The sequence below is a fragment of the Citrus sinensis genome, chromosome 5 (assembly GCF_022201045.2).
Source record: "Citrus sinensis cultivar Valencia sweet orange chromosome 5, DVS_A1.0, whole genome shotgun sequence".
Classification (NCBI taxonomy): Eukaryota; Viridiplantae; Streptophyta; class Magnoliopsida; order Sapindales; family Rutaceae; genus Citrus; species Citrus sinensis.
The window spans coordinates 36,584,086-36,609,483 of NC_068560.1; the positions used below are offsets into that span (position 1 = coordinate 36,584,086).

A 25,398-nucleotide genomic window follows, 5' to 3' on the forward strand; every position below is an offset into this window, starting at 1 on the left:
TCTCTTTTTCATTGATTCATTATTTAAATTAAATATGTTCATAAAATTTAACAAAATCAAACATTAAAATTTATCATATATTCGTGAAAATGATGGATTAATGATAAAAAAATATAGGTGGTGGTGATGAACTTACTGTTGAGCAAAATAGATGGCGATGGTGATTGTTATACTAGAGTGAGGGGAGAAGAATAAGATAAAACTAAACAATAATATTTTTATTTTCAATAAAGGCAATTTTAGAAAAATAATAAGATAAATTAAAAAACGTGGGTTGGTGAGACAATGCATGGGGGTTGAAATATCATCTTTCTTGTTCGCTAGATGTTTAGTCGTTGAGAATGGTGGGAGTTTTATTTCATTTATTTCATTTTACTCCTTTTAATTGCTTATAACAGAATCCTCGTTTAATCACTTGAATTTAGTATGCTTTTTTGGACAAATTCTTTTGAACGTATTATTTAAAGCACAATAAGACATCTTATACTTATTACAATATCTCAACGTCCAAGTACTTGATAAATTTTACATGGTTTTAAGCATAGTTTTCATGATTTTAAGCATAATTTTCATGATATCTCCTTATTTATTTTATCAATGCCACGTCACATGTTATATCATTTGAAATTAATTTTTTTAATATAATTTCAGATGTTTAATATTTCTCAAATATAAATTATACTCATTTTATCATAAATAATTATTAAAGCTTGATTTCAAATTTATATGAATTAAATTTTAAGGTGAATTGGACAAATTTTCTAGTTTAACTTGTATAAATAAAAAAAAATGTAAATTTGTGGGTTATAGTATTCTCTTACAGAAAACAAAACAATAATAAAGAGATCTATATGTTATAAAATAGGTAGATACTATTGTAACAGTTCGAGATCAATGATCTCTTTTTGCTCATACTTGTGCATATTATGAGGTGAGATTTGAGAACATATATATAAACGAGAACAAAAGTCAAACTTTGACGTAAAAAAATTTATGTTTATAGATATACAAGGTAGACTATTTGTATTTAATAGTTGTTTTGTATTCAAAGCTCAAATTTCTCCAATCTCATAATAAATTAAAAAACTACTATTGAGTATCTAATTGTTAGGCCTTTTTTTTCTCTCTCTCTTTCTCCCATTTTTACTTGCAACAATTTGAGTTTCAGAGACAACCCACCTGGCAATTGTTTTTTTTTTCCCCCTTGGTCCTGGCCACATTATATTTAATGATTTTCTCATCTTTGTTTATGTATGTATGTATATTTCTTTTTCTCGTTCCGCCATCTTTATCAAGCGATGGATTACGTCCTCGGCATAAACAAAATATTTAGTCTAATTATTCCTTTTAATAAAAATTACAGTTAGCAAAACACACACCTACAAGCAAACCATGTACGTACTGGCAAGCTAATTGCTGAAATGACAAACAAATCAAATAAAAATCAGCCATATTACAAACAACTCCTGCGATGCGAGTAATCCCGACCACAAAAATTGGAAAGTACAAACAAACACTTTTTTACTTGTTCAATCACAAAACAAGATCTCCCAAATATCCGAAAAAGCCTCCACAATGATTTGATGATATTTGCTAGAATTCAAAGACAAAAAACAAAGCAAAAGTTGTTCTAAATCCTTGGCCTCAAACATCTGCTTCTGCAATATCATCTCCAACATGGACCTTTTAAAATCCTCGTACGGATCCACTGACTTCTTCGCCACTGCAACGCTTTCCCTCACCTTCCCTTCCACAGTGCCCGGTATTATCTTTCGCCTGAAAACTGAAGCCTTCACCGCGGCGTCAACTACCTCTGCCACCGTCGTCATGTCTGATGCCTTGCGCCTGTGTCTTCGGATCTGCTTTATGTTAGTGTTCGCATTTTTCTTTTTACGTCCGTTTTCGTCTTCAGCATCCGGTGAATAATGATCGAGTCCTGTGGAGTAGTAATTGGACAAGCTTCTTGTTGAACTTGAAACTTGGGTGGATTCACTTTCATCTCCTTCTTCGTTGCTAGAACATCCACCATCACGTGATGAAAGGCTTGCTGTTGTTTTAATCCTGTTTTTGCTCACCCAAACTGGTGATGTATCATCGTTGCTATTTATAGTTAGTTTTGGTTGATGATCGTCTTTTGATACTACGTGGCATCGAGGTGCTGCTTCTAGATCTTTCTTCCACTGGGACCTGAAGCCCCGGCGATCAGTAGACAGTTCCTGCATTCCGCAACCACACTCGACCTTGGTCGATACGCGTCGCTTGATGAAATGGCATTCTGGCGTTGTTGGCGGTGGTGACGGAATTAAGTTACTGGGGAAACTGATATCAAATACTTTAGAATCGACTGGTGACAGCCGATGAATTGCCGGCACTGGTGTGTATACGGAATCTGAAGGGCCTTTGGGACGACAAATTTGAAGTGAAGGAATGACACGAGAAAGCGAAACGGCGCGAGAAGTCTTGAGCTTGAAGCGTTCAGCCATCTCAATGGGTTTAAGGGTTGAATGTAGATCAAACGCATATATAATGGAGAAGGCCGGCCATACGATTAAAATAAAAAAGGGGCCATGCACGTACGCTTCTTGAATACTACTTTTGAACGGACCAAATCCAAGCGAGTATACACAGTTCGTGCATGAGAGCTACAACAAAATTCTCTTGTGAACGTTGTGTTCGAAAAATGCCCGTGAAGTAGGTGTTCGATCGGAATCACTGCCTGTAATTAACATTAATTACTTCCACGTGAAAACAAAACTTATTGATAATTATTGGATCGCATGATTAGTTCTTATTAAGTGTTTGAACGAGTCTCATCACATGCTTCTTAATGTTACAACAACATGTACTACGTCATGACTGCTAGCTCGTAAATTATTCGAAAAAGAACAACGAGATGATGAATTTATAAGTGATTGCGCCTGTGCATGTAAAATTCAATACAAAGTAAAAGGAATCACTGACGACTGTGAATGCCTAGGCGGGTAGAAATTATACAAATATGAAATAGTAATGTGAAATTAGTTGGTTTTCTTTTTAGCAGCTGAGCACTGCTGTTGTCTGTGTCATTTTCTTTTGGCCATGGTCATATATAATAGTTAAGAGAGAGAGCAACAATGGTAGAGAATGACAAAAGATGTTTGACCAATATTGCATGTCGTTTTCTTTGTACACCTTTAAAAAACTTTATCCAGCAATATCTATCTTGAAAGAGTCTCCATCAAACAATATTAAAAAAAAAACGGTGTCCTTCAATATTTACTAATCAATGGTTATTATTATATGATATATGAGGTTTAAATATATAGTTTGATTATGTATCTTTAGATTGAATTCGGATTCCAAATTGAATTTTAATTTGAATGAAACTTGAAGATAAAACTAGGGTTTAAGTACTCTAAAAGGAAGAATATATCTGCTGGAGAGTCTTTTGATATTTTCATAGATCCGCTTCTATCTAACCCTCACTTTCCAAACTGTGGCTCATAATTCTCAAGCAGATGTAGTTCATTTGGTAGAAAAACAAAATTTTGCTTTGACATTTTGGTATAAGCAAAATGCTTGTCAAATTCGATCATGATCACGATACATGATACCTTCTAATTTTGATCCCAATTAACATCCCAAATAAATAGTAACTATCATTAACAACCCTGATTATTCTATACGTTTAAACCTAAGAATGGAATTGAAAAGAAAAGAAATAGAAGAATAACGAAAGGAACAAAAAATGCCGTCAAAAGCATAATTTTAATGGAGGTGATTGGGAAGAAAAGCTGTAAACAGGTCAGACGTACGCTTGACGAATTCAACACAAACACCCAACCTGCTAAAAACTAAACAATCAATCCCTCCAAACATTTTCGATTATTACTTTTATACCTTAAGTTTATCTTTCGTTTTCAATCAAGCCCCTCTGACCCGAAAAAGACAAGTTCATGTCATGACCTTGAAGCAATACACATGGACAAAAAGTAATCACTAGAGCATTTAACCTCTCAGCTAACTCTACAGTTCTAGCTGGACGGCTCAGGCAACCTACCCTTTTTATTCCATGACGGCATACAAGAGGATCACCTTAACTTAGTCACCAATATGATCCAATGCATGTCATTTTTCCTATTTAACGTTGGTGAATTAGAAGACTCGCGCCAACCATTTTTGCCCTTAAAACTTCACAGATTTGAAAATTGACGATTTGACATTGTGAATTTAGTGGATTTGAATAGAAATAAGAATACGACACATTATAATTCTGGTTGTATATCAAGTTTGGCATATATTATAGTACATTAATATTTTATCTCCATATAAATAAAAATCATTAATAAAAGAAGGTGCTGATGTCTATTTTTATAACAATTAAATCTAACCATCCATTTTATAAAACCAGCGGAATCTATAATAAAATCTCTCTATAAAGGATCAAATTTATTTTATTACTCTGAGGAGGTTATAACTTAATAAAAGTGTATAAAAACTATTGTTTTGGCTTAGTTATCCTTAGTGTAAGTGATATAGCGATAAAATATCCTCTATATTAATAATTAATTAATGGACTACATCAAATTTAGTATTTCTCTAGAATGACTTATCTAATGGTCATAAGTGTTTATTTAATTCTATAAGCTCTTATAAAAAAATTTATGTTGTTGTTTGGTTATTATTTTAGTAGAATTTTTTAAAAATTAAATAAGCTAGTTTGTCTCTATTAGTAAAAACTCAAATTTTGAGTTCTTGTGAGTAGAGGTTGAAAAACGTTTTTTAAATGTCAAAATATATAAAATATCATTTACTTATTTGACAAACTTATTTCATTATTTTCATAACATAACTTTAAAAAATTTATCTATTAAAATAATTTTATAAATTTTAATAAAAGTTCTCATTAACAATCAAATAACTAAAAATTTTTAGGTAAAAATTCTACCTGTAAAACTCTACTAATAAAAGTTTTTTTTTTAAATAAACTCTGTTTGAAAAGTTATACCAAATGGAGAGAGGCATAATTTCAAAAAACTAACAGTATGTTTTCATACAAAATTCAAAACGTGGAAGCTAGTTCCTAAAGACAAAATCTAAAAAAAATATTATGTAATTGAGCTAAATCGGAATCATGATTTTTTATAATTATATAAAAATTAATCTTATATAATATAGTGCTATACCTTGAGGGGTCCGTTAACATAACATTCCTCCGTCGATGCAAGAGTGATGTGAGACTGTGAGAGTGAGATTCAAGTTCAACAAGAGCTGGGCCTTGCATTCCGAAACAACTGTTCCTCTGATCGGTCCAAAAGATTGTCAGGCTCTCGCAAACATTCAAATTGGGCTTCCTTCCAAGCGTGGTCAACATAATATTCGAGCTAATAGGGGGCCAAAAAGAAAAAAGGAAAAGAGAGAGAGAGAGAGAGAGAAAATAGAATAGAAAAAGATGGAGCCGGCTGGATATGGTCCAACTAAAATCAAGAATCAAGATGCCAACCAACGAAGTCTTGAGTGTTCCATGACAGTCAACCGTCAACCCAACGTCCAAAGGAAAAGCGTGCACAATTTCGATTGTTGATGCTCGATTTTACCTGTCAAACTTGCAAACAAAGCTCACATTTTAAATTTATTATAAACAAACCTTCATCTCTTTAGTGTCTGACATGTCGTAATGCTATTGTTTACCTGTCAAACTTGCAAACAAAGCTCACATTTTAAATTTATTATAAACAAACCTTCATCTCTTTAGTGTCTGACATGTCGTAATGCTATTGGTTACATGTAAAAATAGAACCTACCGTGGGCCATGCTGGCTACTTAGAAGTGTGCTAAAATTAAACAGACATTACACTTTGCCGCTAAAATCGTGCCCTCACGACACCTACGCGCAAGGAGCACCTCCAGGAGAAAAAGGCCACCCACCGTCCTTCTTTCCCATTACCAATGAACATTAGTTTTGCAATCCATTTCCACAGAAAAGAAAATTAATTACCTGCTCAATCAGAATTAAGAAACAAATTAAGAAAGAAAGAAAGAAGGTTTCCAATTTGTCATTGGGATTCCTTCCTTCTCTCTTGTCTTCACAAAACTAAACTGAAACATCAGGGAGGTTAATTTTTGCTATTGTTTGTGTGCGCGGTGTGCCCAGTGCCCATGAGGAAACTGTGCCCAAATTACGACAGAGAAGATGGGCTGGACACCGTCCTGGAGGTGCCAATACCTGAAGAAATGTTCAACAAGATGGGGAGCACTGCAGCTTTACGTTGGCACAATTTGCGTGCATTGATGAAAGCTCAATCCCAATCTTGTGATAGGTCTTCATTCCTCCAGGCTAAATCAAGCAATGAGTTTATGGCATTGCTCAAACTTGTTGGTTCCCCTCTTATCTCTTTTCAGTTGCAATTGGACAACCCACCTAGCCGCTTCGTTAAAAATGCTAGCATTGTAAGTTCACGATCATATATAATTAATATTCTGTTTTTGTCTTCAACTCTTATATTAAACTCAAATGATAATGGATGCGGCTGCTATATGTATGTGTTAACTTAATTAATTGTATAAGCAGGAGGCTTCTACGGCGAAATATATAGTGCAACAATATATAGCGGCAACAGGAGGACAGGCAGCGTTAAATTGGGTGAATAGCATGTATGCAGTTGGGGAGGTGAAGATGCTTGGGTCAGAAATGCAACAGGGTGATGATAGTGTGTCTGCAAAAGGGAATTGTGAGGCTGGTGGGTTTGTGCTGTGGCAAAAGAATCCTGACCTTTGGTGCCTTGAACTTGTTGTTGCTGGTTTTAAGATCTGTGCAGGAAGCAATGGCAAGGTTGCCTGGAATCAGTCCTCCTCTCAACCCAATGTTGCTCACAGAGGCCCGCCACGTCCCCTGCGCCGCTTCTTCCAGGTGTGTGCGTGTGCCTGTTATATTGTTGACCTGGGTAGTAGATATCTTAATTCACACTTGCATACCTGAATTGAAGACTCAATTATTCTCATTATTAAATGCTTTGAAATGGACTGCATTAATGCATTTCTTTTTTACACGAGCAAGGACAATGTAACACTGTCAAAATCATATCCTTCTGCAATCATCAAATGTGAACATCCTGGTTATTATTCATTGCCTTTAATATGCAATTATCAGGGATTGGACCCCAGGTGCATTGCTAGCTTATTCTCAGATGCCGTATGCATTGCAGAGGAAAAAATTGATAATGAGGATTGTTTTGTGCTAAAAGTTGAGGCTAATGCAGCCACACTCAGAGCACAAAACTCTCCCAACACTGAAGTCGTTCACCACACTATATGGGGTTACTTCAGCCAAAGAACAGGACTGCTAATTAAATTTGAGGATACAAAGCTAGTGAGGATGAAGAGTGCTAAAGGAACTGACAGTGTGTTTTGGGAAACAAGCATGGCTTCAACGATTGAAGATTATAGATATGTTGATGCCATTAACGTGGCGCATTGTGGAAAAACTGTTACAACACTTTACAGGTATGGAGGAGCACACAATCATAAGAGGAAAATTGAAGAGACCTGGAAAATTGAGGAGGTTGATTACAATATTTGTGGGCTTTCGGTGGAAACATTTTTGCCTCCAGCTGAAGTCAGAAGAGGAAATGATGTTGGGGAGCAACCTGTGTGCTAAATTCGAGAAAGACCTGCAGGAGAGAAACAAAATTTGCGTGTACATAAATATATATATACGTATAGGAGAATTTGGAAATCATTTTTTTCTTTTAGTGGTTGTTGGATTTGGAAACCAGATAGTCAAGTTCGGTTCTCTTTTCAAAAACCATATTTTTGTTTATTTTATGAGAATGAAGAGAAATTGTTGTTGGGAGCCACTAGCCACTAGCCATTAGCCATTTACTGATTTAGCTTCTTAAACGATTCAAAGATAAAAATAAAAATAACTACGATGATTTCCCTTGTTTCAATTTTTCCTTTGCCATCAATTTTTTTTTTCATGGAAGAATTATAATGCACTACAGTCATGGAGTTTTTATTTTTATTTTTATTACTATTTTAAAAGAAAAGGGAGTATCCAAAGTCTAAATTTATTTTTTAACCTTTATTTCTCCCAATATTTAAACATAGGTGACCAAACAAGTAACGCTGCTAGAAAACCACACTCCAATGATAGAGTTAATTCGAAGTAATTCTAACATTATGCAGCATTTTAAATAACATTATTCACTGAAATTTGAGCTAAAAAGGTCTTAGTAAGTTTATATTTATGTGGGACTTGAAATGTCACTCATGGATAATCATCATAAGAATATCTTATTAACTTATATATAAAAAAAAATACAACTAAAACCGTCACAAGATAATCATTCAATAAAGTCACGTTGTTTCAATTTTTTTAATTTTATAATTGTTTATCTTTTGTTACCGTCCATTACTATGAAAAACGAATATATAGGTGGTAAAATTTTATTAAATCAAAATATACGTATGACGTAAAATGTCCATTGCATAGACAACAACCCTTCATCCCTTAATAGATGGTGGTACATAAGTTTTCATTCAATGATAAACACCATAAAATTATCATTTATAAATAAAAAATCATCTATCACCCAACACATGATAATCGTTTATGTATAATTATGTGATGATTAGAATAGAAATTATATGTTCTGTGACTTTGTATGGGTAGCGGCCACATATTTCAACATTTTCCCCCCATTTCTTCAATTAGCAAATAGGCTTAGGAGTTGGGATGCCTTTTAACAAAACAGTTGATATGGTACAACTTTGAGTGTAGTTAGCATTTAGCAACATTCGTACAATGATTAATTGGATCAAAGCATATATCCAAGAGAACCCCCACCAACAAAAAAAAAAAAAAACCAAAAATAAAATAAAATTGGACTATTGTTCTCCCTTAATAAACCTTTAAAACCCCTTTTCTTTATTTACTCTATTTTAATATTTAAAATAATATGAATTTCTCCTAACACCATTATCATGACAGAAATAAAGCTTAATTTAAACTATTCTTCATGAAATATTGGAACCCCGTAACCCAAGTATTACAATTTTCCTTCTCAAATTCCAAATTGACAGGGTTTTCATTGCTCTTGCTCACAAATTCTTTTTTCTTCTCTTGTCTCTTTTTTTTTTTTGTTCTTCTTACTCTTTCACTCTTGTTTAAAATACATTTCATTATCATTATCATTATTATTATTTCTAATTTTCAACTCCCGAAGAGAAAAGACAATCCTTTGTAAATTACCATTTAAATTTGTTGCTCACCTAAAAATAAGAGAAATAAAACTTTCAATCAAAAGTATAAATATTAGATAATTATTAATTGACATAACCTTACTTAAAACTATGCTAAATTGTTTAATTTCATAAACAGACTACTCTCATCTTTTTGATGGCTCTGCTACTAATTAATGACTTTTGAAATGTATTACAAAGATTTCTCTTTCGTGAAATAATTTATTTTAAAGTACTGCAGATATCAATTGCAACTTGCAATTATCGCCAATGAAAACTACAGGAGCAAGAAAAGAGATAAATAATTGCTTTCAGTAACCTCCAACAAATCAGGTCAGAAATTCGCACTTCCGTGTAATTTTGATGAAGGTTAAGGCTACACAATAATTGGAGGGTTTTAAAAGGTTTCTATGGGGGTGCCAATAGTCTAACTGAACGAAAAATAAAAGAAGCAAAAAAAAGGGCAGTTAGCTAGTCGTGATTTATTATCCGTTGGGCTGTATGGCCCATGGGGAAATTAAAAAACGGCCCATACGTTAAAAAAGAAAAAAAGAAAACCTACTTTATCAATTTAAGAATCCTATGAAAGCTACTCGGAAGTCGGAACCCTCATCATGCCTAAAGGCTAAAAGTACTCTCGCGCCTCCTCGCCCTAGGGTTTCATTAGTTTTCAATGTTGACGATTCTTCACATATTATTTATTGTAATTTGGAGGGCAAAATAGATTATCTGTTGCATCAGTTTACCCTCTCCTTCATGAATCAGAAATGAACGCTGGAGGAGATAAAACTGATGCAGAAATTCAAAGGTTGGCTTACCAGCCCATTGCATGTATCTTTATTTGCCTTGGCGTCAAATGGACCTACCGACACTCTCTTATCTTCGCTCCTTTCTGATTCTTCTTTTCGTTTTTATAATCTCTTCTATTATACTTGTAATTGTACGGCAAGTGATGAAATTGTTTTATGCTACACTGATAAGCCGTGTAGACAACAAACTCCGCTTATTATCTGATGCCATCTCGTTTTATGATTCTTGATACATTTTTTTTTTTTGGGATTATGCGTTTTTTTTTAAAATTTTTTTGGAGTGGAAGGCAGATGATGTGATAAATAATAATCACTTATACTACACACTGAGTTTAATGAAGACAACAACTCTCTCAAGCTGTCTGATGTCTTCCTATTTGTTGCAATTTTACTAAGATTTATTTCTTGGTTACTTAGTCAGTAGTTATATATGTTTTTTTTTTTTGCAACTTGGTCTTATTCGAATTATATTGTTGGAGTTGCGTTATTCAATGATGAGAAAAAGCAGACGGGCGGTCTGATACTGATGCCGTGTTGAATGTCTGTAATTTTTCCCAATTGGGATTATTTCTGAGATGCAACATAACCTCTGGTTTTGTATTATAAAATATTCTTATTGATCGATGGCCGTTGATATTTGATTGCTGATTTTTCAACCCAATTCAAATTCTTTTGCTATGATGAAGTTGCTAATCTATATGTCTGGACATATGAGACTCGTCTATGATATGATAATGCATCTTTCTGAGCACTATCTTTTTAACTTTCTTTTTACTAGTTATGTTTTTAATGCTACTTGAAACTTTGTTGCTCAAGTTCAGAAGTTTTCTTTCTTTTTGTAGGTTTGTCTTCATTGCCTATGCCATTTAGATTTATTGCTGGTGGTTATATTGTCAAAAGCATCCATAATGACAATGGGTCTCTTTGTCTGTTAATAGATTGTGTTGTGTAAAGTTGTGTAAAAACATCTTCACAACTGTTAAATAGACCAGGTGAATAAAATAATGTTTGTTCATATATATACATGTGTGGTGGTAGCTTCTCTTCAGCTTTGGCCTTGGTGTTTGATGTCAGCATGTCAATTACATCAGATTGCTGCACCAGACGAAGTTGTAATGCCTTGTTTCTTCTATAGTGGGATTCCAATTTGAGAATGAAGTTGAATGTGTTTAGGCTGCATTTGAGGCAGTTGCGCTGCCAAACGCTCCCTTAGATCAGTAGGTTTTGTTATGGATCCTCTCTTATGCGTTAAAAGTTTATTAATCCTATAAAATTAGTTTAATTGTTAATTATCAATGAGTTGTTAACTCTTTGAATTGTTAAATTTTCAAATCAGCGATATCAGAACTCCTCAAATACTAGGTGGGAAAGTAAAATTAATCCTTTTTTTTTTCATTTTATGTATGGGACTTTCTAATGTGAAATGAACACTTAAACAGGTTTGTAGACCGACCAATGAGTTTTTAGCCTAGTGGGACAGTCCTAGCACTCCCTCAAGCAATATGTAAGAGCTTTGGGATTTTGACTGAGTTTGTAAACTCACAATATGTAAGAATGAAGATTCGCGCCTCCATAAAATATTACGATGGTTAGTTGCAGTCTATTTTCAATTATTTTATAAGAGAGTGGAGATTATTTTTTCTGATACGAAATATGAGTAGAGTTGATGCCTCTTGATCATTTTACTGTAGAGTGCGTGGGAGATACGAGTTCTGCTAATATCAGTAATAGTTCTATATATCAGTATTGGAAAAAAAAAAAAAAAGGGTTCGGAGCTCTAGCCAATAGTACAATTGAAAAGTCGAATATGTTGTGTCATCGGTGGTTACCTAGTCTAAGGTATATTAACATTCATTATATTAACATTTATTAAACTAGTTCCCAACTAATTGTAATATACATGTATTAGTATTATGAGACCACTTGCTAGAACAATAATGTTTTGGTGAAAACAGTCACATATAATTTTAGAATATTTATGTTTTATTATTAAAATTTAATAATTGAATATACGGAGGCATACTTGAATCCCTAATATCTAATTACTTCGTAGGGATGAGTTACTATTCAATTACTAATACCCAATTAGAAGGTCAAAAGGACAATGGATTTAGCTTTCGACCATGCCCCGGATGCGTAGTTGTAGTATGGCTACTATTTTGAGTGGTGCCATCGGCACCCCCGAATTAATCTTCTAAAATCCTGACTTATGCAATTACAATAAAGGACATAACTATCTAACCGAACCCATTCCGTTCCTTGTACCCTTCCCCTCGCTCTCTCAAAACTCTTTACAACTAACACACCCAAACAACCATATCCACATTTCTTTCTCATCGACTCTTTTTTTTGGTAATCTCAACATCGAATGGATTAAAAAATTGATTACTGAATTTGGATCTAATAATTTTTTTTAAAATGACAATTATTCTATTGTGTAAAAGTACTGCCATGCAAGTAATTTCTCGCAAACTCAGCTCTCAAACATTCAGAAAAATCGAGTCTTGTAAAAAGATTGTTCAGATAAATTAGCAGTTATGAATTCCTTTTAATCTTTATTAAAAAAAATTTAAAAGTCAGATAGAGCAAATAAGGTTAAGGGTTAAATATTATAGATATTAGTTTTAATCTATAATTTAAAATTATTGGAGATATAAATGATTGGTATTTAAACATTTTTCACCAAGAAAATTAAGGATAATGGGTAAAAATGGGTAGGAAGTGAGTAGAACACTCCATGATTGAAATCAAGAAAGTTGTGTTTAGTAAAAAAAAATCGTGGAGCGATAGAAAAAGAAAAATGCTGGGTTTACTTAAAGATAGGGCTTTAAGAGGATTTTAAAATAGCGCCAATAGTACAATTCTATTATTTTAAGTGGGCTCTTCCAATAATTGAGTGAAAAAAGATTTAAAGGATAATTTTTAGGGACCTCTCTTGAGGTTTGGTGTATTAATATAAAGATAGAATGTATTATTGTAATTACAGATACCTCTCCTACTCTTAGTATAAAAATACATAGAGCGTTATTATACAAGGATAAATGTGTAAAAACATATTTAAAATTAAAAAAAATTATCCAATCAATAAAAATTTTGACCAACTTGCTTTCAAAAAAATAAAAACCCAGCCTTGACCAGCTGGCCGCGGCTCCACCAGCAGCTGGTGGTGGTGCTTTGCCACTGCCGGAGTACCCTCCTCAGTCCTCACCCTGGCAACCAACCCCATTCACAGCAGCCTCTAAATTAGCTCTGTCCACCACCAAATATTTACCCAAGAGCACGACTTTTGTCTCACAACAACTAACACGCCACTGCTGCCCCTTTGGCCATCGCCGACGCCGCCCAACTGCCATTGCCATCACCTTTGAGCCATCGATACCATGCAGCAACCTCTGAGTCCCAAAACCCAACTGCACGGTCTCTCAAAACCTTTCTCGTGGCTTGTGATGCTAGATACCACTATTGCAAATTCTGCCGCTGGTGATGGTTCATATCATCGCTGTCCATCTCCCCAACCTCTCCACAAGCAGCCCCAACCTCAATCTACATGCAACCCCAACCTCAATAACATCTTAACAGCCATGAACGCACAATTTTTTTTCAACCCGCAATTGCGGCTACTTTCAAGCATCAAACATCAAACATCAACAGCCATTTTCATTTTGAGGCCGTTGATGAAGCTTCACTGCCAACAGAATCCTCTTTATACCCAACACACACCATCAAGCATCAACAACCATTTTATTGAAGTGGGTTTTCAAAGATTTTGTCCCTACTCAGACACAATCTTTTGTTGACATGGGTTTTCAAAGATGGTTACAAATCGATTTTGTTGATTCTGATGTAGTCTATCATTTTTGCGAGAAGGTTATTTTAGTTATTTTAAGAGTCCACTAACGGTCAAACTAACTGATAACTAACGGTAAGGGAGGTATATGTAATTACAGTAATACATTTTATCTAGGTGTTAATACACCAAACCTCAAGGGATGTCCTTAAAAATTACCCAAAATTTAAATTGTACCATAATAAATTTTAGAATAAAAATTTAGATTGTACCATAATAAATTTTAGAATAAAAATTTAGATTGTATTATAATAGATTTCGTCTAAGACTCTTAGGTTGATCCAAATTATTCTATTGATTTTTTTTGTTATAAATATTAGTAACATTTAATTGCAATGTACATATCAATTTTTAAAAAATAAATAAATAATAACACAACGTGAAATGAATGCATCCATTTTGGCATTTTCCATAACTCTACTTTGACTTGTTTTGGACGACTTTAGTACTACCTTTTAGACTATTCAACCTCGAAGAATAGGAGAGCTAAGTATTAGTTGCATAGCAAAAATGCATTCCTCGTCGTTAATATGGTTGCTCACGGTAATTGTGGCCTCTCGGAAGAATCGATGATAAATCTAGTCTTTCACTAAAATTTTAAATAAATGTTCCGAATTCAAGTTGATTATATTTCGCCTCTTACTCGAAAAAAGACGACCAAACAATTCCCAATCGTGATCTTTGCGGATCGGATCATCCATTCTGCAATTCTATAGGGTTGAATAAAAATTCGATTGATTTTTTTTTTTTTATATAATTGCTATGCTTAGTGTGCGACTCAAGACCTCCAACAAGAGATCCATTTAACCAATGGACTTCGGCCAGAAACATATCGAAGAACGGCCCTTTAAATATAGTCTTCCCCGAGTGAGAAAGGATGAGACAGTTGGGGGAATGGAAAGGTTGGAGATCCAATGTTCATCAATTATAGTCATCAATCAAATCCTTACCCATAACATATCAAAGGGCGTAAGAATTCAACGATTACATTACCAGTAGAAAGTGGAAACGTGATGCTGACACCACAAAGTGAAAAACGATAAGAATTTAAAGCCGACAAAATAACAATAACACCCACCAGGCTAATCTAAGATATGTTAACTTTACTAAGAAAAAAAAGTGTGACTGGAAACGTAAAATCAAAAGCAAAACAAAACACAAAGCAGAAAAAGGACGTGAAGTAAAACAAGGATTCATTGAAAAAATTAAATCCATAAAACATCGCATGGCTTCTCTATGATCGAAATATCAAGGAACTCTTCTGCTAGAATAGTAACTAACAAAATCGCTCGAGCAGAATAAATTAGCTCTGCTGCAGACGCTATATAGAAAAACAAAAATTCTACGGAATATAAGAAATCATGTACAAAAGTTAAGCCAACTGTATTTACATCCGCTTCGCAAATCTTTCCTAATCTTCCACCGACTGAATCTCACCCATCATGATACGGTTACTCACCACATTAAATCCCAAAACCGAAGGACTAACCTTCTTTCCTTTCTTCCCCTTTTTCTTGCCTCCCCCCTTGGCAGACCCATCAGTGCCCACTGCATTATCCCGGCCAAAGTCTCCAATCCCTGCATTCTCAGAACTCGTATCTCCAGCGCTGACACCACTGAACTTCCGATCATTCCGACTTTGAAAGGCAATGTCAAGTACATCTGCTGGCAACAACTCCTTGTAGTCGAGAAACTTGTCAATGAACTCATGATTGGGATCAAAGGATCCAAGGTTCTCTTTCAGAAGCAACTCAGCTTCTGATCTGGATTGCTTCAAACAAAACTCCAAGAAACTCGTATCTAGCAAGAGAAAAAAGATTTAAAGACCATTTTACCTCAGTTTCTTTTAAGTAAATTCCAAGGAACTAATCTTAAAAAAGAAGGAAAAAAAAAGTTAGCATGCAGTACTAAAATTACAGATCAAGCTCACCAGTAAAATTTTTCATTTTTGTACTGGTTTTGTATTTTGATACACAACAGACAGAAGAACAGAAGTAAACCATCTTTTCTGGTCAGGGGGCATTAACATACCACTAAAAATATCTTTCTATTTGCTCATTTTAGATCTTATGGTCCGACAAGCCACATTTAACCATCTTTATATTTGCAGTTCTTTATAGGGAGAAAACCGAGAAGGAGGAAGAAGGAGGCACTATTAGTTGCAGCTACTACAGAAGACAGTATTATCCTTTGATCCTCTACTTCCACCGAAACTAGCAAATTAATTTTATGGCAAACCAGAAAGTAGTAAAAGATACCTTTTGTCCCAATGATCCTAACACATCCTTTGATCCTCTACTTCCACCGAAACTAGCAAATTAATTTTATGGCAAACCAGAAAGTAGTAAAAGATACCTTTTGTCCCAATGATCCTAACACACTCTCTCTCACACCAATCTCTGAAGTCCATGGCCTCTGGGAGGGTTGAAAAAGTTAGAAAATGTCAGACCATAACTGAGTTTGAAAACAAGGACACCAAGCTTACAATATTTTTACCTGAGTGCTTTGTCAAGGCATCTTTTTTCCCTTTCAAGAACGACTGAGCAGAAGCAGGTGAGGATGAAAGAGTGCGCTCGGCAGTTCTGCCACCCATCGATTTCTGACGGCTTAATGACCCGCCTGAAGTTGCTTTTACAGGGGTGTTTTTAGTTCCCCAACTGCCCTGGTTTGAAAGAAGAGGGAAATCTGACCTGTTTACAGGAAAGAAAACACAAATTACTTGGCCTTTCAATACAGCTACCAGGATTTGATCAAAAGAAAAGAAATCAAACAAAAGATAAACCCAGGGCTCAATTAAAACAAATCAGATATTTAAGAAACACTTCATTCCAAGAACAATCAAAATTTTGATTAAAAAAATATTAGCACCGCAAAAAGAACAAAAAGAAAAAGAAAAAAGAGCAAGATGGAATAAGATTAAAATCATACTGCTTAGTTTCTTTCTTTGATTGTTCAAGTGGGCCCCAGAATAGATCGTCATCTCCTTTATATTTCGACTGAGTAACAGATTGGGAATTGATCTGGATAGGAGAAGCAGCTTTAGATGGAGAAGCGGAAACTGACCGGGATAGATTACCACCATCAGTAGCCTGAGGCGGCAGAGACTTTTGGGGAGTTGTTATTTGACTTAGGGGCTGGGAAGAAGAAACCTTCTTCTCTTGCTCTTTTAGGATATCCCTTAATGATGTAGGTTTAGGGGCCTTCTTGGCGTCAGTAGACCAAGCAGGACCAGTTGAAGTATTTGCGGACTCCCCCTTCCAAAGAACAAAATCTCCCAAAGATGGGCCTGATGGTATTGCTGGCAATACTTCCTTCTCCTGCTGTACCAGACGAGAGTTTTTGCCCTTCTCAATGGGACTTGTACCAACAGGAACATCAGAAGACGCTGCTGAGACCTTAGTAACTCCAGAACCCTTAGCTTTTGCAGACTTTTTGCGACTCTTTTTAGTTTCTTTAGCCTCAATAAAGTTACCATCATCAACAGATTCAGCATGCACAATCGTACCCTGTAAGCTAGGAAAAGTAGACACACTATTAGGAGCCTCCACATCTCTTTCGATGGACTTTGCCAAAACTTCTTCTGCCAAGAGATCATGTAACTGGCTCTTCTTGCTCTTTGTTTCTGGAGAATTTTCTGGTTTCTCCACATTCAACTCAGCAACAACTACATCTTTTCGAATTTCCTTAGAAACTTTAGGGTCTGAATGGGCCACAATACCTGTCCAAGGGGATGACAAATTTATGGAGTGGACAGAACTAGTGATCTCAGACACTGCCATTTCTGCCTGTGCCCTTCTCTGTTCTTCTTGTTGAATTTCCAATAATGACTTTGGCTTGAAACCAGGGGCAGGTTTCCATGCTCGATGTCCAGGCTCTATTTGACTATTTGGTACTGACGCAGACCCAACAGACCTGAATTCACTATCGATTTCAACAGTTTCAACATCATTCCCATAAAAATTTTCAGGTAATGAGCTCTTAATATGTTGAGCATCAGGATTTTCTGCAGTAACAGCCACAGAATCACTCTCTCTTTTCTTTTGTGTAGATGTTACATAGTGTGTTTCTCCTGCATTATTATTTGTCTCAGATTTTCTCTCACCAATTGGCCCTCCTGTTTCAGATTGCTTTGATTGCTGCAAAGAGGATATTTTTGTTACTCCCTTTGATTGGTCTGAAGATTGTGACTTACCAGACTTCTGCTTTCTTGACTTCTTCTCAGAACCTTTTTTCCCCTCACGAACCTCAACACTCTTTACCTCTGTCACCATTGAAAGTCCATCAATGCTTTTCTTGCTTTCAACCTGCAGTGCATCAAAAGCAACATCTGGTTGAACTTTTACATCATTCGAATGCTCAGGCATAGATGCAATACTTTCACAAATTCCGGTAGGTGGTACAAAAGGAAGTTCACAAAACTCTGAAGGTAAAGAGTCCTCTGTTGCATCGTTTATAGTTTCATTAGCCCTAGGAATGTCTTCAGATGCCTTCTCATCACTTAGAGGAGCATGACCATCAGAAGCAAAGACTGGTTTCTCTACTAGAGAAGACTCGTGAAGAGATTTGTTCATCACATCTAACGAAGGAAAGCTTTCGCCTTCTATTGGTGCTGCCAACTTGTCCTTAAGATGGATATCATCTATCTGTTCTGGACGAGTAGCAGTCCAGCTCTTCTGATGACTAAACACCTGATGTGGGAACTGCACAAAATCAGACCCACTAGAATGGCCTAAATCCTGAGTCACTTGTGGAGGCAAATTCAGTAGGTCTTTCATACGTTCATCTCGCATCTTTGGAACCGGTATCTGCAAGCCACCCTGTAGCAATTCTTGCGATGACTGAAGCCGAGAAGGATCTGCTGGTATGGCTGCCTGTGATGGTGCATAAGACTGCTCATTCAAAAGCTGGTGAGAATGATGTTCTGACAGAACCTGAGAAAGTAACTGCTGTTGCCGTAGCAACTGTTGCTGCTCGTCCTGTTTCTGTTGCTGCTTAAACAACAAGAGCTGATCCAGCAACAATAGCTGCTGCGCTGGAACAGGAGCCTGGGATTGAGCCTGCAATAAGTACTGGTGCTGCTGCAACATATTTAACACTTGTGGGTCTTGAGATAAACTAGAGGAAATTACTTTTTCAGGCGTTGATAAACCAGCAGCAGGATTATCTATAGTTTGACCTAGTAAATTCACTAAAGAGGTGGGATTCTGTGTTTGCAACCTTTGGTTTTGAATCCCAAAGGCGGATTGGGGAGGAAAGTTTTGAGTATGATGAATATCAGGTTTATTCTGAATTGGATCCAAGCCACTTTGGGCAGAGAAATTTGGCCAACTAGAAACACCACCGTTTATGCTAGAGGCAGACCTGTCAGATAAACCTTGGAGGATGGACATCAATTCAGCACTTTGAGAATGAGGCGGTTGGCGAGAATTGTCAGTCACTGAAGATAGGAGTTTCGCATGTGACGTCTGGGAGTCGGAGACTATATCAGACTGTGTAACCATAGGTGCAGCATCTCTTCCTGGCCAAAAAGAATAAGGATTGGGTAAAGATCTCTGCCGTTCAAGTGACATTCTCTTCACCAAGAGATATGGGTCATTTGAAATATCTAAACCAGATGGAGGACCACCACTGGGATTATTTCCAACATAACCTTGAAAACCTACAAATCAACCACAATCCTCAATTTTTCACTGTAATACAACAACAAATCGCAACGAGAAAAAGTATAGATAACAAAATTTCTCCAATTCGGAAAACTTTTCACATTTATCTAGTGAACAACAAAATAGAACTTCTTCAAAAAAGAAAACCAACCTTGAGGAATATTACTCATATTACCAGCCATTAATGACTCCAAGAACCTATTTTCAGCTTCCATTGCCAAACTCTCCTTATGCCTTGTCTCATTCCTCATTACATCAAAGCCACTGTAGTTTGGTCGATTTAATGCATCTGTTTCATTATGTTTTGGCACATTAAATCCAGGTGGTGGCCTGGCCTTAGCTCGTAAATGGGGCATAACATCACCAAGTAACGAAAATGGTGAGTCATTTGATGCACCAGCAAGGCGGACTAGTAAATCTATACCAAAATACCCAGCCTCAAACCATCCAATAATATCAATCCCTCTAAAAGGACCTTGAATTTCACCCTGAGGATCTTTATAGTAAAGTACAAGTTCTTCTGGCGTCAGCTGTGAAATCTTTCTGGCTTCCTGTTCCCTGTCCATAACTATTGATGACTGCCTTTTAATAACAGGATCCTCACTGGTCTGCCATTTAGCTTCATCTCTAGAATATAAAGATTTAGGCATATCACCTTCCCATTGCTTAGTAGTATCCTTCTGCAGCTGTGACCAGGCCATATCAGGGGATTTTGCTCTAATATCACTTGGAATATCCCTCTGCCCATAAGAGCCTACATAAGAACTTTCTCCAAGTGATGAGGTTTTCCATGGGGTGCCAGACTGGACGGAATTATTTTCTTGCATGCTTGCTTCTCTGTTGATGGGAACTTCAGGCCTTCGATAAGGAGTGCTATCTTCTTTAGACACTATAAAAAAACAGTAAATAAATAAATCATACATCATGAAAGAAGAGTACAACTTTAAACAAAAGCCACTTCTATCTAATCTTCATGATCCAGTGTTACATGTTAAAATTCTATGCAACAAGAGGTAGGACACAACATCAACTAAGGCTCAACAGCCAAAATAGCATACAAATTAAATCAAAATAGACAAAGTAATGTAAATAGAACCTACAAGTATTTTTAACAATTCCTCTTTTCCAGAAAATTCAAAGCTCAGGATATGTTAGAAGGCTAAAATCATATAATTACACAAAATTCAGTTATTTTTACCAAGGTTTATCAAATTCAAGAATGGCCTGCAAGGCTATAATACAAATCTACACAAAATCTCACTTTCCATGCAATTCTGTACCTTCAGTTCTAAACTTGTTATCAGTGTGAGACTTTTGATCTTGAATGGTTTCCATCTTTGTGTTAGACACATAATTGTGAGTCTGCCTATCCAGGGATGAGCCGCCAGAGTAATTTGCATAGCCGCCCTTTAAATTGTCGGAATTTTCGTCTTTGGAATCATCAACTGCAAGCGATAAATCTTCTCTACTGTCTGCTCAAACAAGTCCATTAAAAAATTAAACAATTTTACACCATAATGAATGGATAAACATAGAGAAATATATCTTTGATAGGAATGACTACCATGTTTGGTTCGTCTTGATGGAGTAAAATCCACAGAATTCCGACCCACAGATCCATCTTTTGATATTTGAGGCGCACCACTACTTACTATGTCCCCTTTATCAATTCCCTTTAAAACAGCCTATTCAAACAGTAAAAATAATCAAATCAACTGCAGAAAGTGTTGGCAAACTCACCAAAAGAATTAATAGGTATGATTACCGATTCATCAGGATTAGGCGCATAAAATGCTAGAGGCTCTAATGGTTCTTCCTGTGTAAGAGAAGGCACCTGGGCAAGCCCTTCTATTAGTTTTTTATATGATCTCATATCTGTCATCCTATACACATCAAGCAATTTGGTTCTACTGTATCTTAAAGGAAGATATTCTCCATGGTTACTTTCAACCCTGTCTGAGAGAATTGCCAGAGACTGTGAATGTGTAGAAACACTGTTGATGGAGTTCCCACCAGAAATTAGCTTCCCACGACCAGCAGAAAAAACTGGAGGAGTGCCTTCTCCACGCCCACGGCTGTAGGAAAATGCAGGAACCTGTTTGTTAGGCGTCAGATTTTGGTGATGAGAAGTATCACCTCTTCCTCGGCTTTGCAACAAGTTGGATCTCCAAGGCCGATAATTTTCTCCCTCTCTCTCATCCTTTCCATGGCCAGAAACATGAGATAATCCTTTATCATGATGCATGTCACTGTCCTTACTAGAATCAGACCATTTCTCGCGTAAACCATCTGTCTCTTTATCATCAGGCCCCCAGCGTGTGTTCCATTTGCTCTCACGCCTTTGATCATAATTGGTGTCCCTGTTACCTGAATCAGTCCAACGATCAGAGGGAGTACGGCGTGCTTCCCCAAAATGTCTTGAGGATGAGTTTTCTGTCCACCGATCCATCCTGCGGTTGTCCCCATGTTCTTTATCCCCATCCCTCCAGCGATCTTTGCGCACCAAGGAATTGGTGTCTCTTTCTTCATCACGCCAGCGGTCACGTCGACCAGTTTCCATATCAAGCAATGAAGGCCGAAACACATCCTTTTTCTTATGTATCTCATTCATCTCTTCTCCAGTTCCAGATGATTTTTTGATCTCTGAGTGATCTCCATGAGCTGGATGCTGGCTGAAGTGACTTTCCTGCAAAAAAAATGAAATCAATTGCTTTGAAGCAGCATCATAAATCATATCATTTCCAGTAAATAAAGCAAAATTGAAAACCAAGCAATCTGCTCAAACACAGATGATGACATAGATGTTGATAGTCAATTCGTTACAAAAGCACAAAAAGAAATTAAAAAAAAATCATAATTGTGTTCTCTAATAAGTATGCTGCTCCGATAAACTGGAAAAATATGTAATTAAAACAGTAATTTATAACACACCCCAGTTCCTATTCCAGGTTTACTCTCCCCTGGCTTTGGCAGAAGCCACTGCGGTGAAAGTGGAATAGGATTGTCAGATCCTTGAACATCTGCATGAATTAAACAGAAACATCAATTCAAAATATTTGACCAATAGCCAGATGCGAGATACAGAAACATTAATACTAGAAAAATAAAGAATGTGATGATGAACAACAAGCCACTAATAGACATAACAAATCATGCAACAATCAGTTAAACTGAAGTTTGTAAAAGCAAAGTATCAAACCAAGAAATTGCAAAAGGAAAACATCAGAAGTTAGGAAAACATCTAAATTTCTAGTCAGCAATGATTTAATAGAAACAACACTCCACGACATTTATAATCTGAATTCGTATAGCTCCGGCATTAGTCTCGGAAATTTTGCAGAGTTTTGCTAGACTTGCATAATTCATTTGTTTCAACTTTCAAGCATAACTAAAAATTTCACATGACCTCTGTGAAAGAAACTTTACCATTGACCAGTGACATAATAAACAATGTTAAATATTAACAAAACCATAACTCAGAAAATTTAGGTCGTAATTTGCACGTATCCCTAGCCACTCCAATAACTTAACGACCAATTGATCACAAACGCAAAACCCATGCATTGACTGTATAAAACTCACAAGAGAGAAAAATGATAATAGCAGAAAAAAATACATCAAAGTAAGAACAGTCACATTACAATTTTCAAGACAGAAATTAAATTAATTTGAAATGTTTATAAATTTGAATTGCAAGCTAATTAAAATGCTTCAGCTAAGGACCGCATCCGTAACCACGCTAATTAAAAATTAAAAATTTAACATAAATTTTTTAGTCAAAAAAGTGACAAAAACCCTAGCTAGTAAAATTATTAAAAACCACACTCTCGGTCACGCAAAATCCACTATAATCACCGTATTGGGGTCAAAACCACTAAACAGCTCGAGCTAAGGTTTCAAAAGAGCATTGGACTCAGGTAAGCCGAAAAAGATGAGTGAGTGAAAAGATTTGGGCTTGTTAAAATTAAAAGGCGAGGAACCTTTGGGGATCTGAAGGGGCGGCGCGACAGGGAGCTGGCGGCGAGAGTCGGAGGCGGAGCTATTGGCGGCCATGGATGATCGGAGACGGTTGCTTGTGTAATTTTGGATTTCGCCTTTTTTCCTTTTTTTTGTTCGATTGCTTCTGCGAGGTAACGAGTGAGAGAGAAATGGGGGGAATTTAGGTTATTGAGAAGCCAATTCGATAAAAGGAAGGGCGCAAGTTAAAACGGTGTCGTTCGCGAGCTTACGATGGCAAGCAGATTTGATTTTGTTGTCACGCTGGCCCTTGTATTACTGCTGGACGGGTTCCTATGACAATCCTGACGTTATGTCTTCACGCGCTATTGATGTCGTTACAATAAGCGCTTGAGTGGAATGATTGCTGAATGATGGCGTGTCCCTCACGGGATTCGGCGGTCGTGGGGAGAAAAAGGCCGGGGGTGGATAATCTTATTTCCATTCCGTTTAGTTTTTGGGGTGCGTAATGCGCCACGAACCGCGCAGGTTAAGGTGACTAACAAAAACGACTTAGGAAGCCATCGTTTTAGCTAGATACTAGGAAGGGTCGCACTTTCTGAGGGCTGAATATTCGGACTGCTCGTGGCCAGTTAGACTGATGACATGTCATGGTGAGTCAAGAATGTGGAATTTGAAACAAACGTAAATAAAATAGTGTTTTGCTAATTTAGCTGAAAAAAAAATCTAGCCTTCTTTGTAAATTCTCGTAGATCAATTGCAATTGAATCACAATTAATTTATTTCCTTCTACATGGATATTAATTTTATTATTGTATTATGGTTTACCAATAATAAGATAATTCGTATTAACTTTTTAACATTTGTAAATTTTTTGAACCATTCAAATTCTAATTTCAAACAGTAAGAAACATTTTGAGTCATGTCAGGCAATGCATGTAGAGGAGAAAGCACAAAGAATATCACTTTTTGTAATAGATGTGAATAGGATGATTGTAGAGAACAAAGGAATAATTAATGTGTCAGCATTTGAAAGACACAAAATCATCCACTTTGTAAATATATAAGGCGATGGATAAAGTTTGTTGAGCAATATTACCAAAATAATATATTTTACTGCACATATAAGTTAGAAATACTCAAAAATAATGTTATTGGATATTACAATAACTTATATTGATTAAATAATTAATTCTATTATTAAACACATACATTGGACATTAATTTCATGTGACACAATTCTATGATGTTGAGCTCAGGGATTATAAACAATATTGACGATTAAATCGTTACTTTACTAATGTATAATTGGCAAAGTATGACACATGCATTCACAACACGGACTGTTGTTGGTTGCATATAAAATAAAATAAAATAAAAAACGACGGCAATACATTAGTGTTTGAATCTTCATATTTATAATTAAGTAATTGGTTCCAAGTAATGATCTCCCAATAAAATGTTATAAGATTTATATTTTGAGTGGCGGAGTTGGATGGCAATGTGGTTGGAATATCATTTTTTTTTAATTAAAAAATCAATTTGTTACTTACCAAATATGGAATTTAAAATTTAAAAGTATGAAACAAGTCAATGGCATTGCTCTTCTCCTATCATATGTTGCCTAGGGGTGCTTTAAATTTATATTAAAAATTCAATCAATTGTTCTTTTGTAATGTTTTCAACCATAATGTCTACACTGTGTTTTTCAAATATAAACAAGATTACAAGAGTAATTATACAGTAATAAATTATTGTACAAATTTATTTTATACAAACTGACGTGACATTAATTCATTGGTTGAATAAAAATATAAAATAATAAAAATAAATCATGTGGGCCAAGTGATATTTAATTCAACCAATCTTATCATGCCACATTAATTTGTACAAGAGTTTG

The 25,398-nt window shown here is 35.8% G+C and overlaps 3 protein-coding genes and 1 non-coding gene across 7 annotated transcripts; 2 read left to right on the forward strand and 2 right to left on the reverse strand.

Annotated features, from left to right (window-relative positions):
• Positions 1 to 1,529: 1,529 nt before the first annotated feature.
• On the reverse strand, positions 1,530 to 2,483 carry LOC107176376 (transcription repressor OFP7). The gene has a single exon (XM_015528791.2). It carries the CDS (start codon positions 2,481 to 2,483, stop codon positions 1,530 to 1,532), a length of 954 nt encoding a protein of 317 aa, XP_015384277.2.
• Positions 2,484 to 5,940: 3,457 nt separating this feature from the next.
• LOC107176397 (uncharacterized) lies at positions 5,941 to 7,834 on the forward strand. Its single transcript, XM_025096119.2, has 3 exons — positions 5,941 to 6,429; positions 6,551 to 6,889; positions 7,130 to 7,834. Exons 1-3 carry the CDS (start codon positions 6,139 to 6,141, stop codon positions 7,634 to 7,636), a joined length of 1,137 nt encoding a protein of 378 aa, XP_024951887.2. The 5' UTR covers positions 5,941 to 6,138; the 3' UTR covers positions 7,637 to 7,834.
• Positions 7,835 to 10,163: 2,329 nt separating this feature from the next.
• Positions 10,164 to 10,243, forward strand: LOC112497766 (small nucleolar RNA R16). The gene has a single exon (XR_003064749.2). It is a non-coding gene; the product is annotated as a small nucleolar RNA R16 (small nucleolar RNA).
• Positions 10,244 to 15,054: 4,811 nt separating this feature from the next.
• LOC102629273 (protein ESSENTIAL FOR POTEXVIRUS ACCUMULATION 1) lies at positions 15,055 to 23,719 on the reverse strand. Of its 4 annotated transcripts, none has more exons than XM_006473419.4 (10): positions 23,522 to 23,717; positions 22,473 to 22,561; positions 21,307 to 22,227; positions 21,106 to 21,226; positions 20,822 to 21,013; positions 19,693 to 20,430; positions 16,807 to 19,537; positions 16,375 to 16,568; positions 16,234 to 16,293; positions 15,055 to 15,678 (listed from the first exon to the last, which is right to left on the reverse strand). In XM_006473419.4, the coding sequence occupies exons 1-10, from the start codon at positions 23,592 to 23,594 to the stop codon at positions 15,290 to 15,292; spliced, it is 5,508 nt and encodes a 1,835-aa protein (XP_006473482.2). In that variant the 5' UTR covers positions 23,595 to 23,717; the 3' UTR covers positions 15,055 to 15,289. The 4 variants fall into 4 exon arrangements, with proteins under 4 accessions (XP_006473482.2, XP_052296388.1, XP_052296390.1 ...); XM_052440430.1 differs by having other exon boundaries at positions 15,530 to 15,678; positions 16,137 to 16,293; positions 23,522 to 23,718; XM_052440429.1 differs by lacking the exon at positions 15,055 to 15,678 and adding an exon at positions 15,685 to 16,136 and having other exon boundaries at positions 23,522 to 23,719.
• Between the last annotated feature and the right edge of the window lie 1,679 nt (positions 23,720 to 25,398).

Excerpts from the sequence above, each read along its gene's own strand:
- LOC102629273 (XM_006473419.4), bottom strand. The coding sequence starts at position 23,594 with ATGGCCGCCAATAGCTCCGCCTCCGACTCTCGCCGCCAGCTCCCTGTC. Across the intron at positions 22,228-22,472 it reads AACCTGGAATAGGAACTGGG|GAAAGTCACTTCAGCCAGCA; the intron begins GTGTGTTATAAA and ends TTTTTTTTGCAG. Across the intron at positions 20,431-20,821 it reads TAACAAGTTTAGAACTGAAG|TGTCTAAAGAAGATAGCACT; the intron begins GTACAGAATTGC and ends GTTTTTTTATAG.
- LOC107176397 (XM_025096119.2), top strand. The coding sequence starts at position 6,139 with ATGAGGAAACTGTGCCCAAATTACGACAGAGAAGATGGGCTGGACACC. Across the intron at positions 6,430-6,550 it reads TCGTTAAAAATGCTAGCATT|GAGGCTTCTACGGCGAAATA; the intron begins GTAAGTTCACGA and ends TTGTATAAGCAG. Across the intron at positions 6,890-7,129 it reads CCCTGCGCCGCTTCTTCCAG|GGATTGGACCCCAGGTGCAT; the intron begins GTGTGTGCGTGT and ends TGCAATTATCAG.
- LOC107176376 (XM_015528791.2), bottom strand. The coding sequence starts at position 2,483 with ATGGCTGAACGCTTCAAGCTCAAGACTTCTCGCGCCGTTTCGCTTTCT.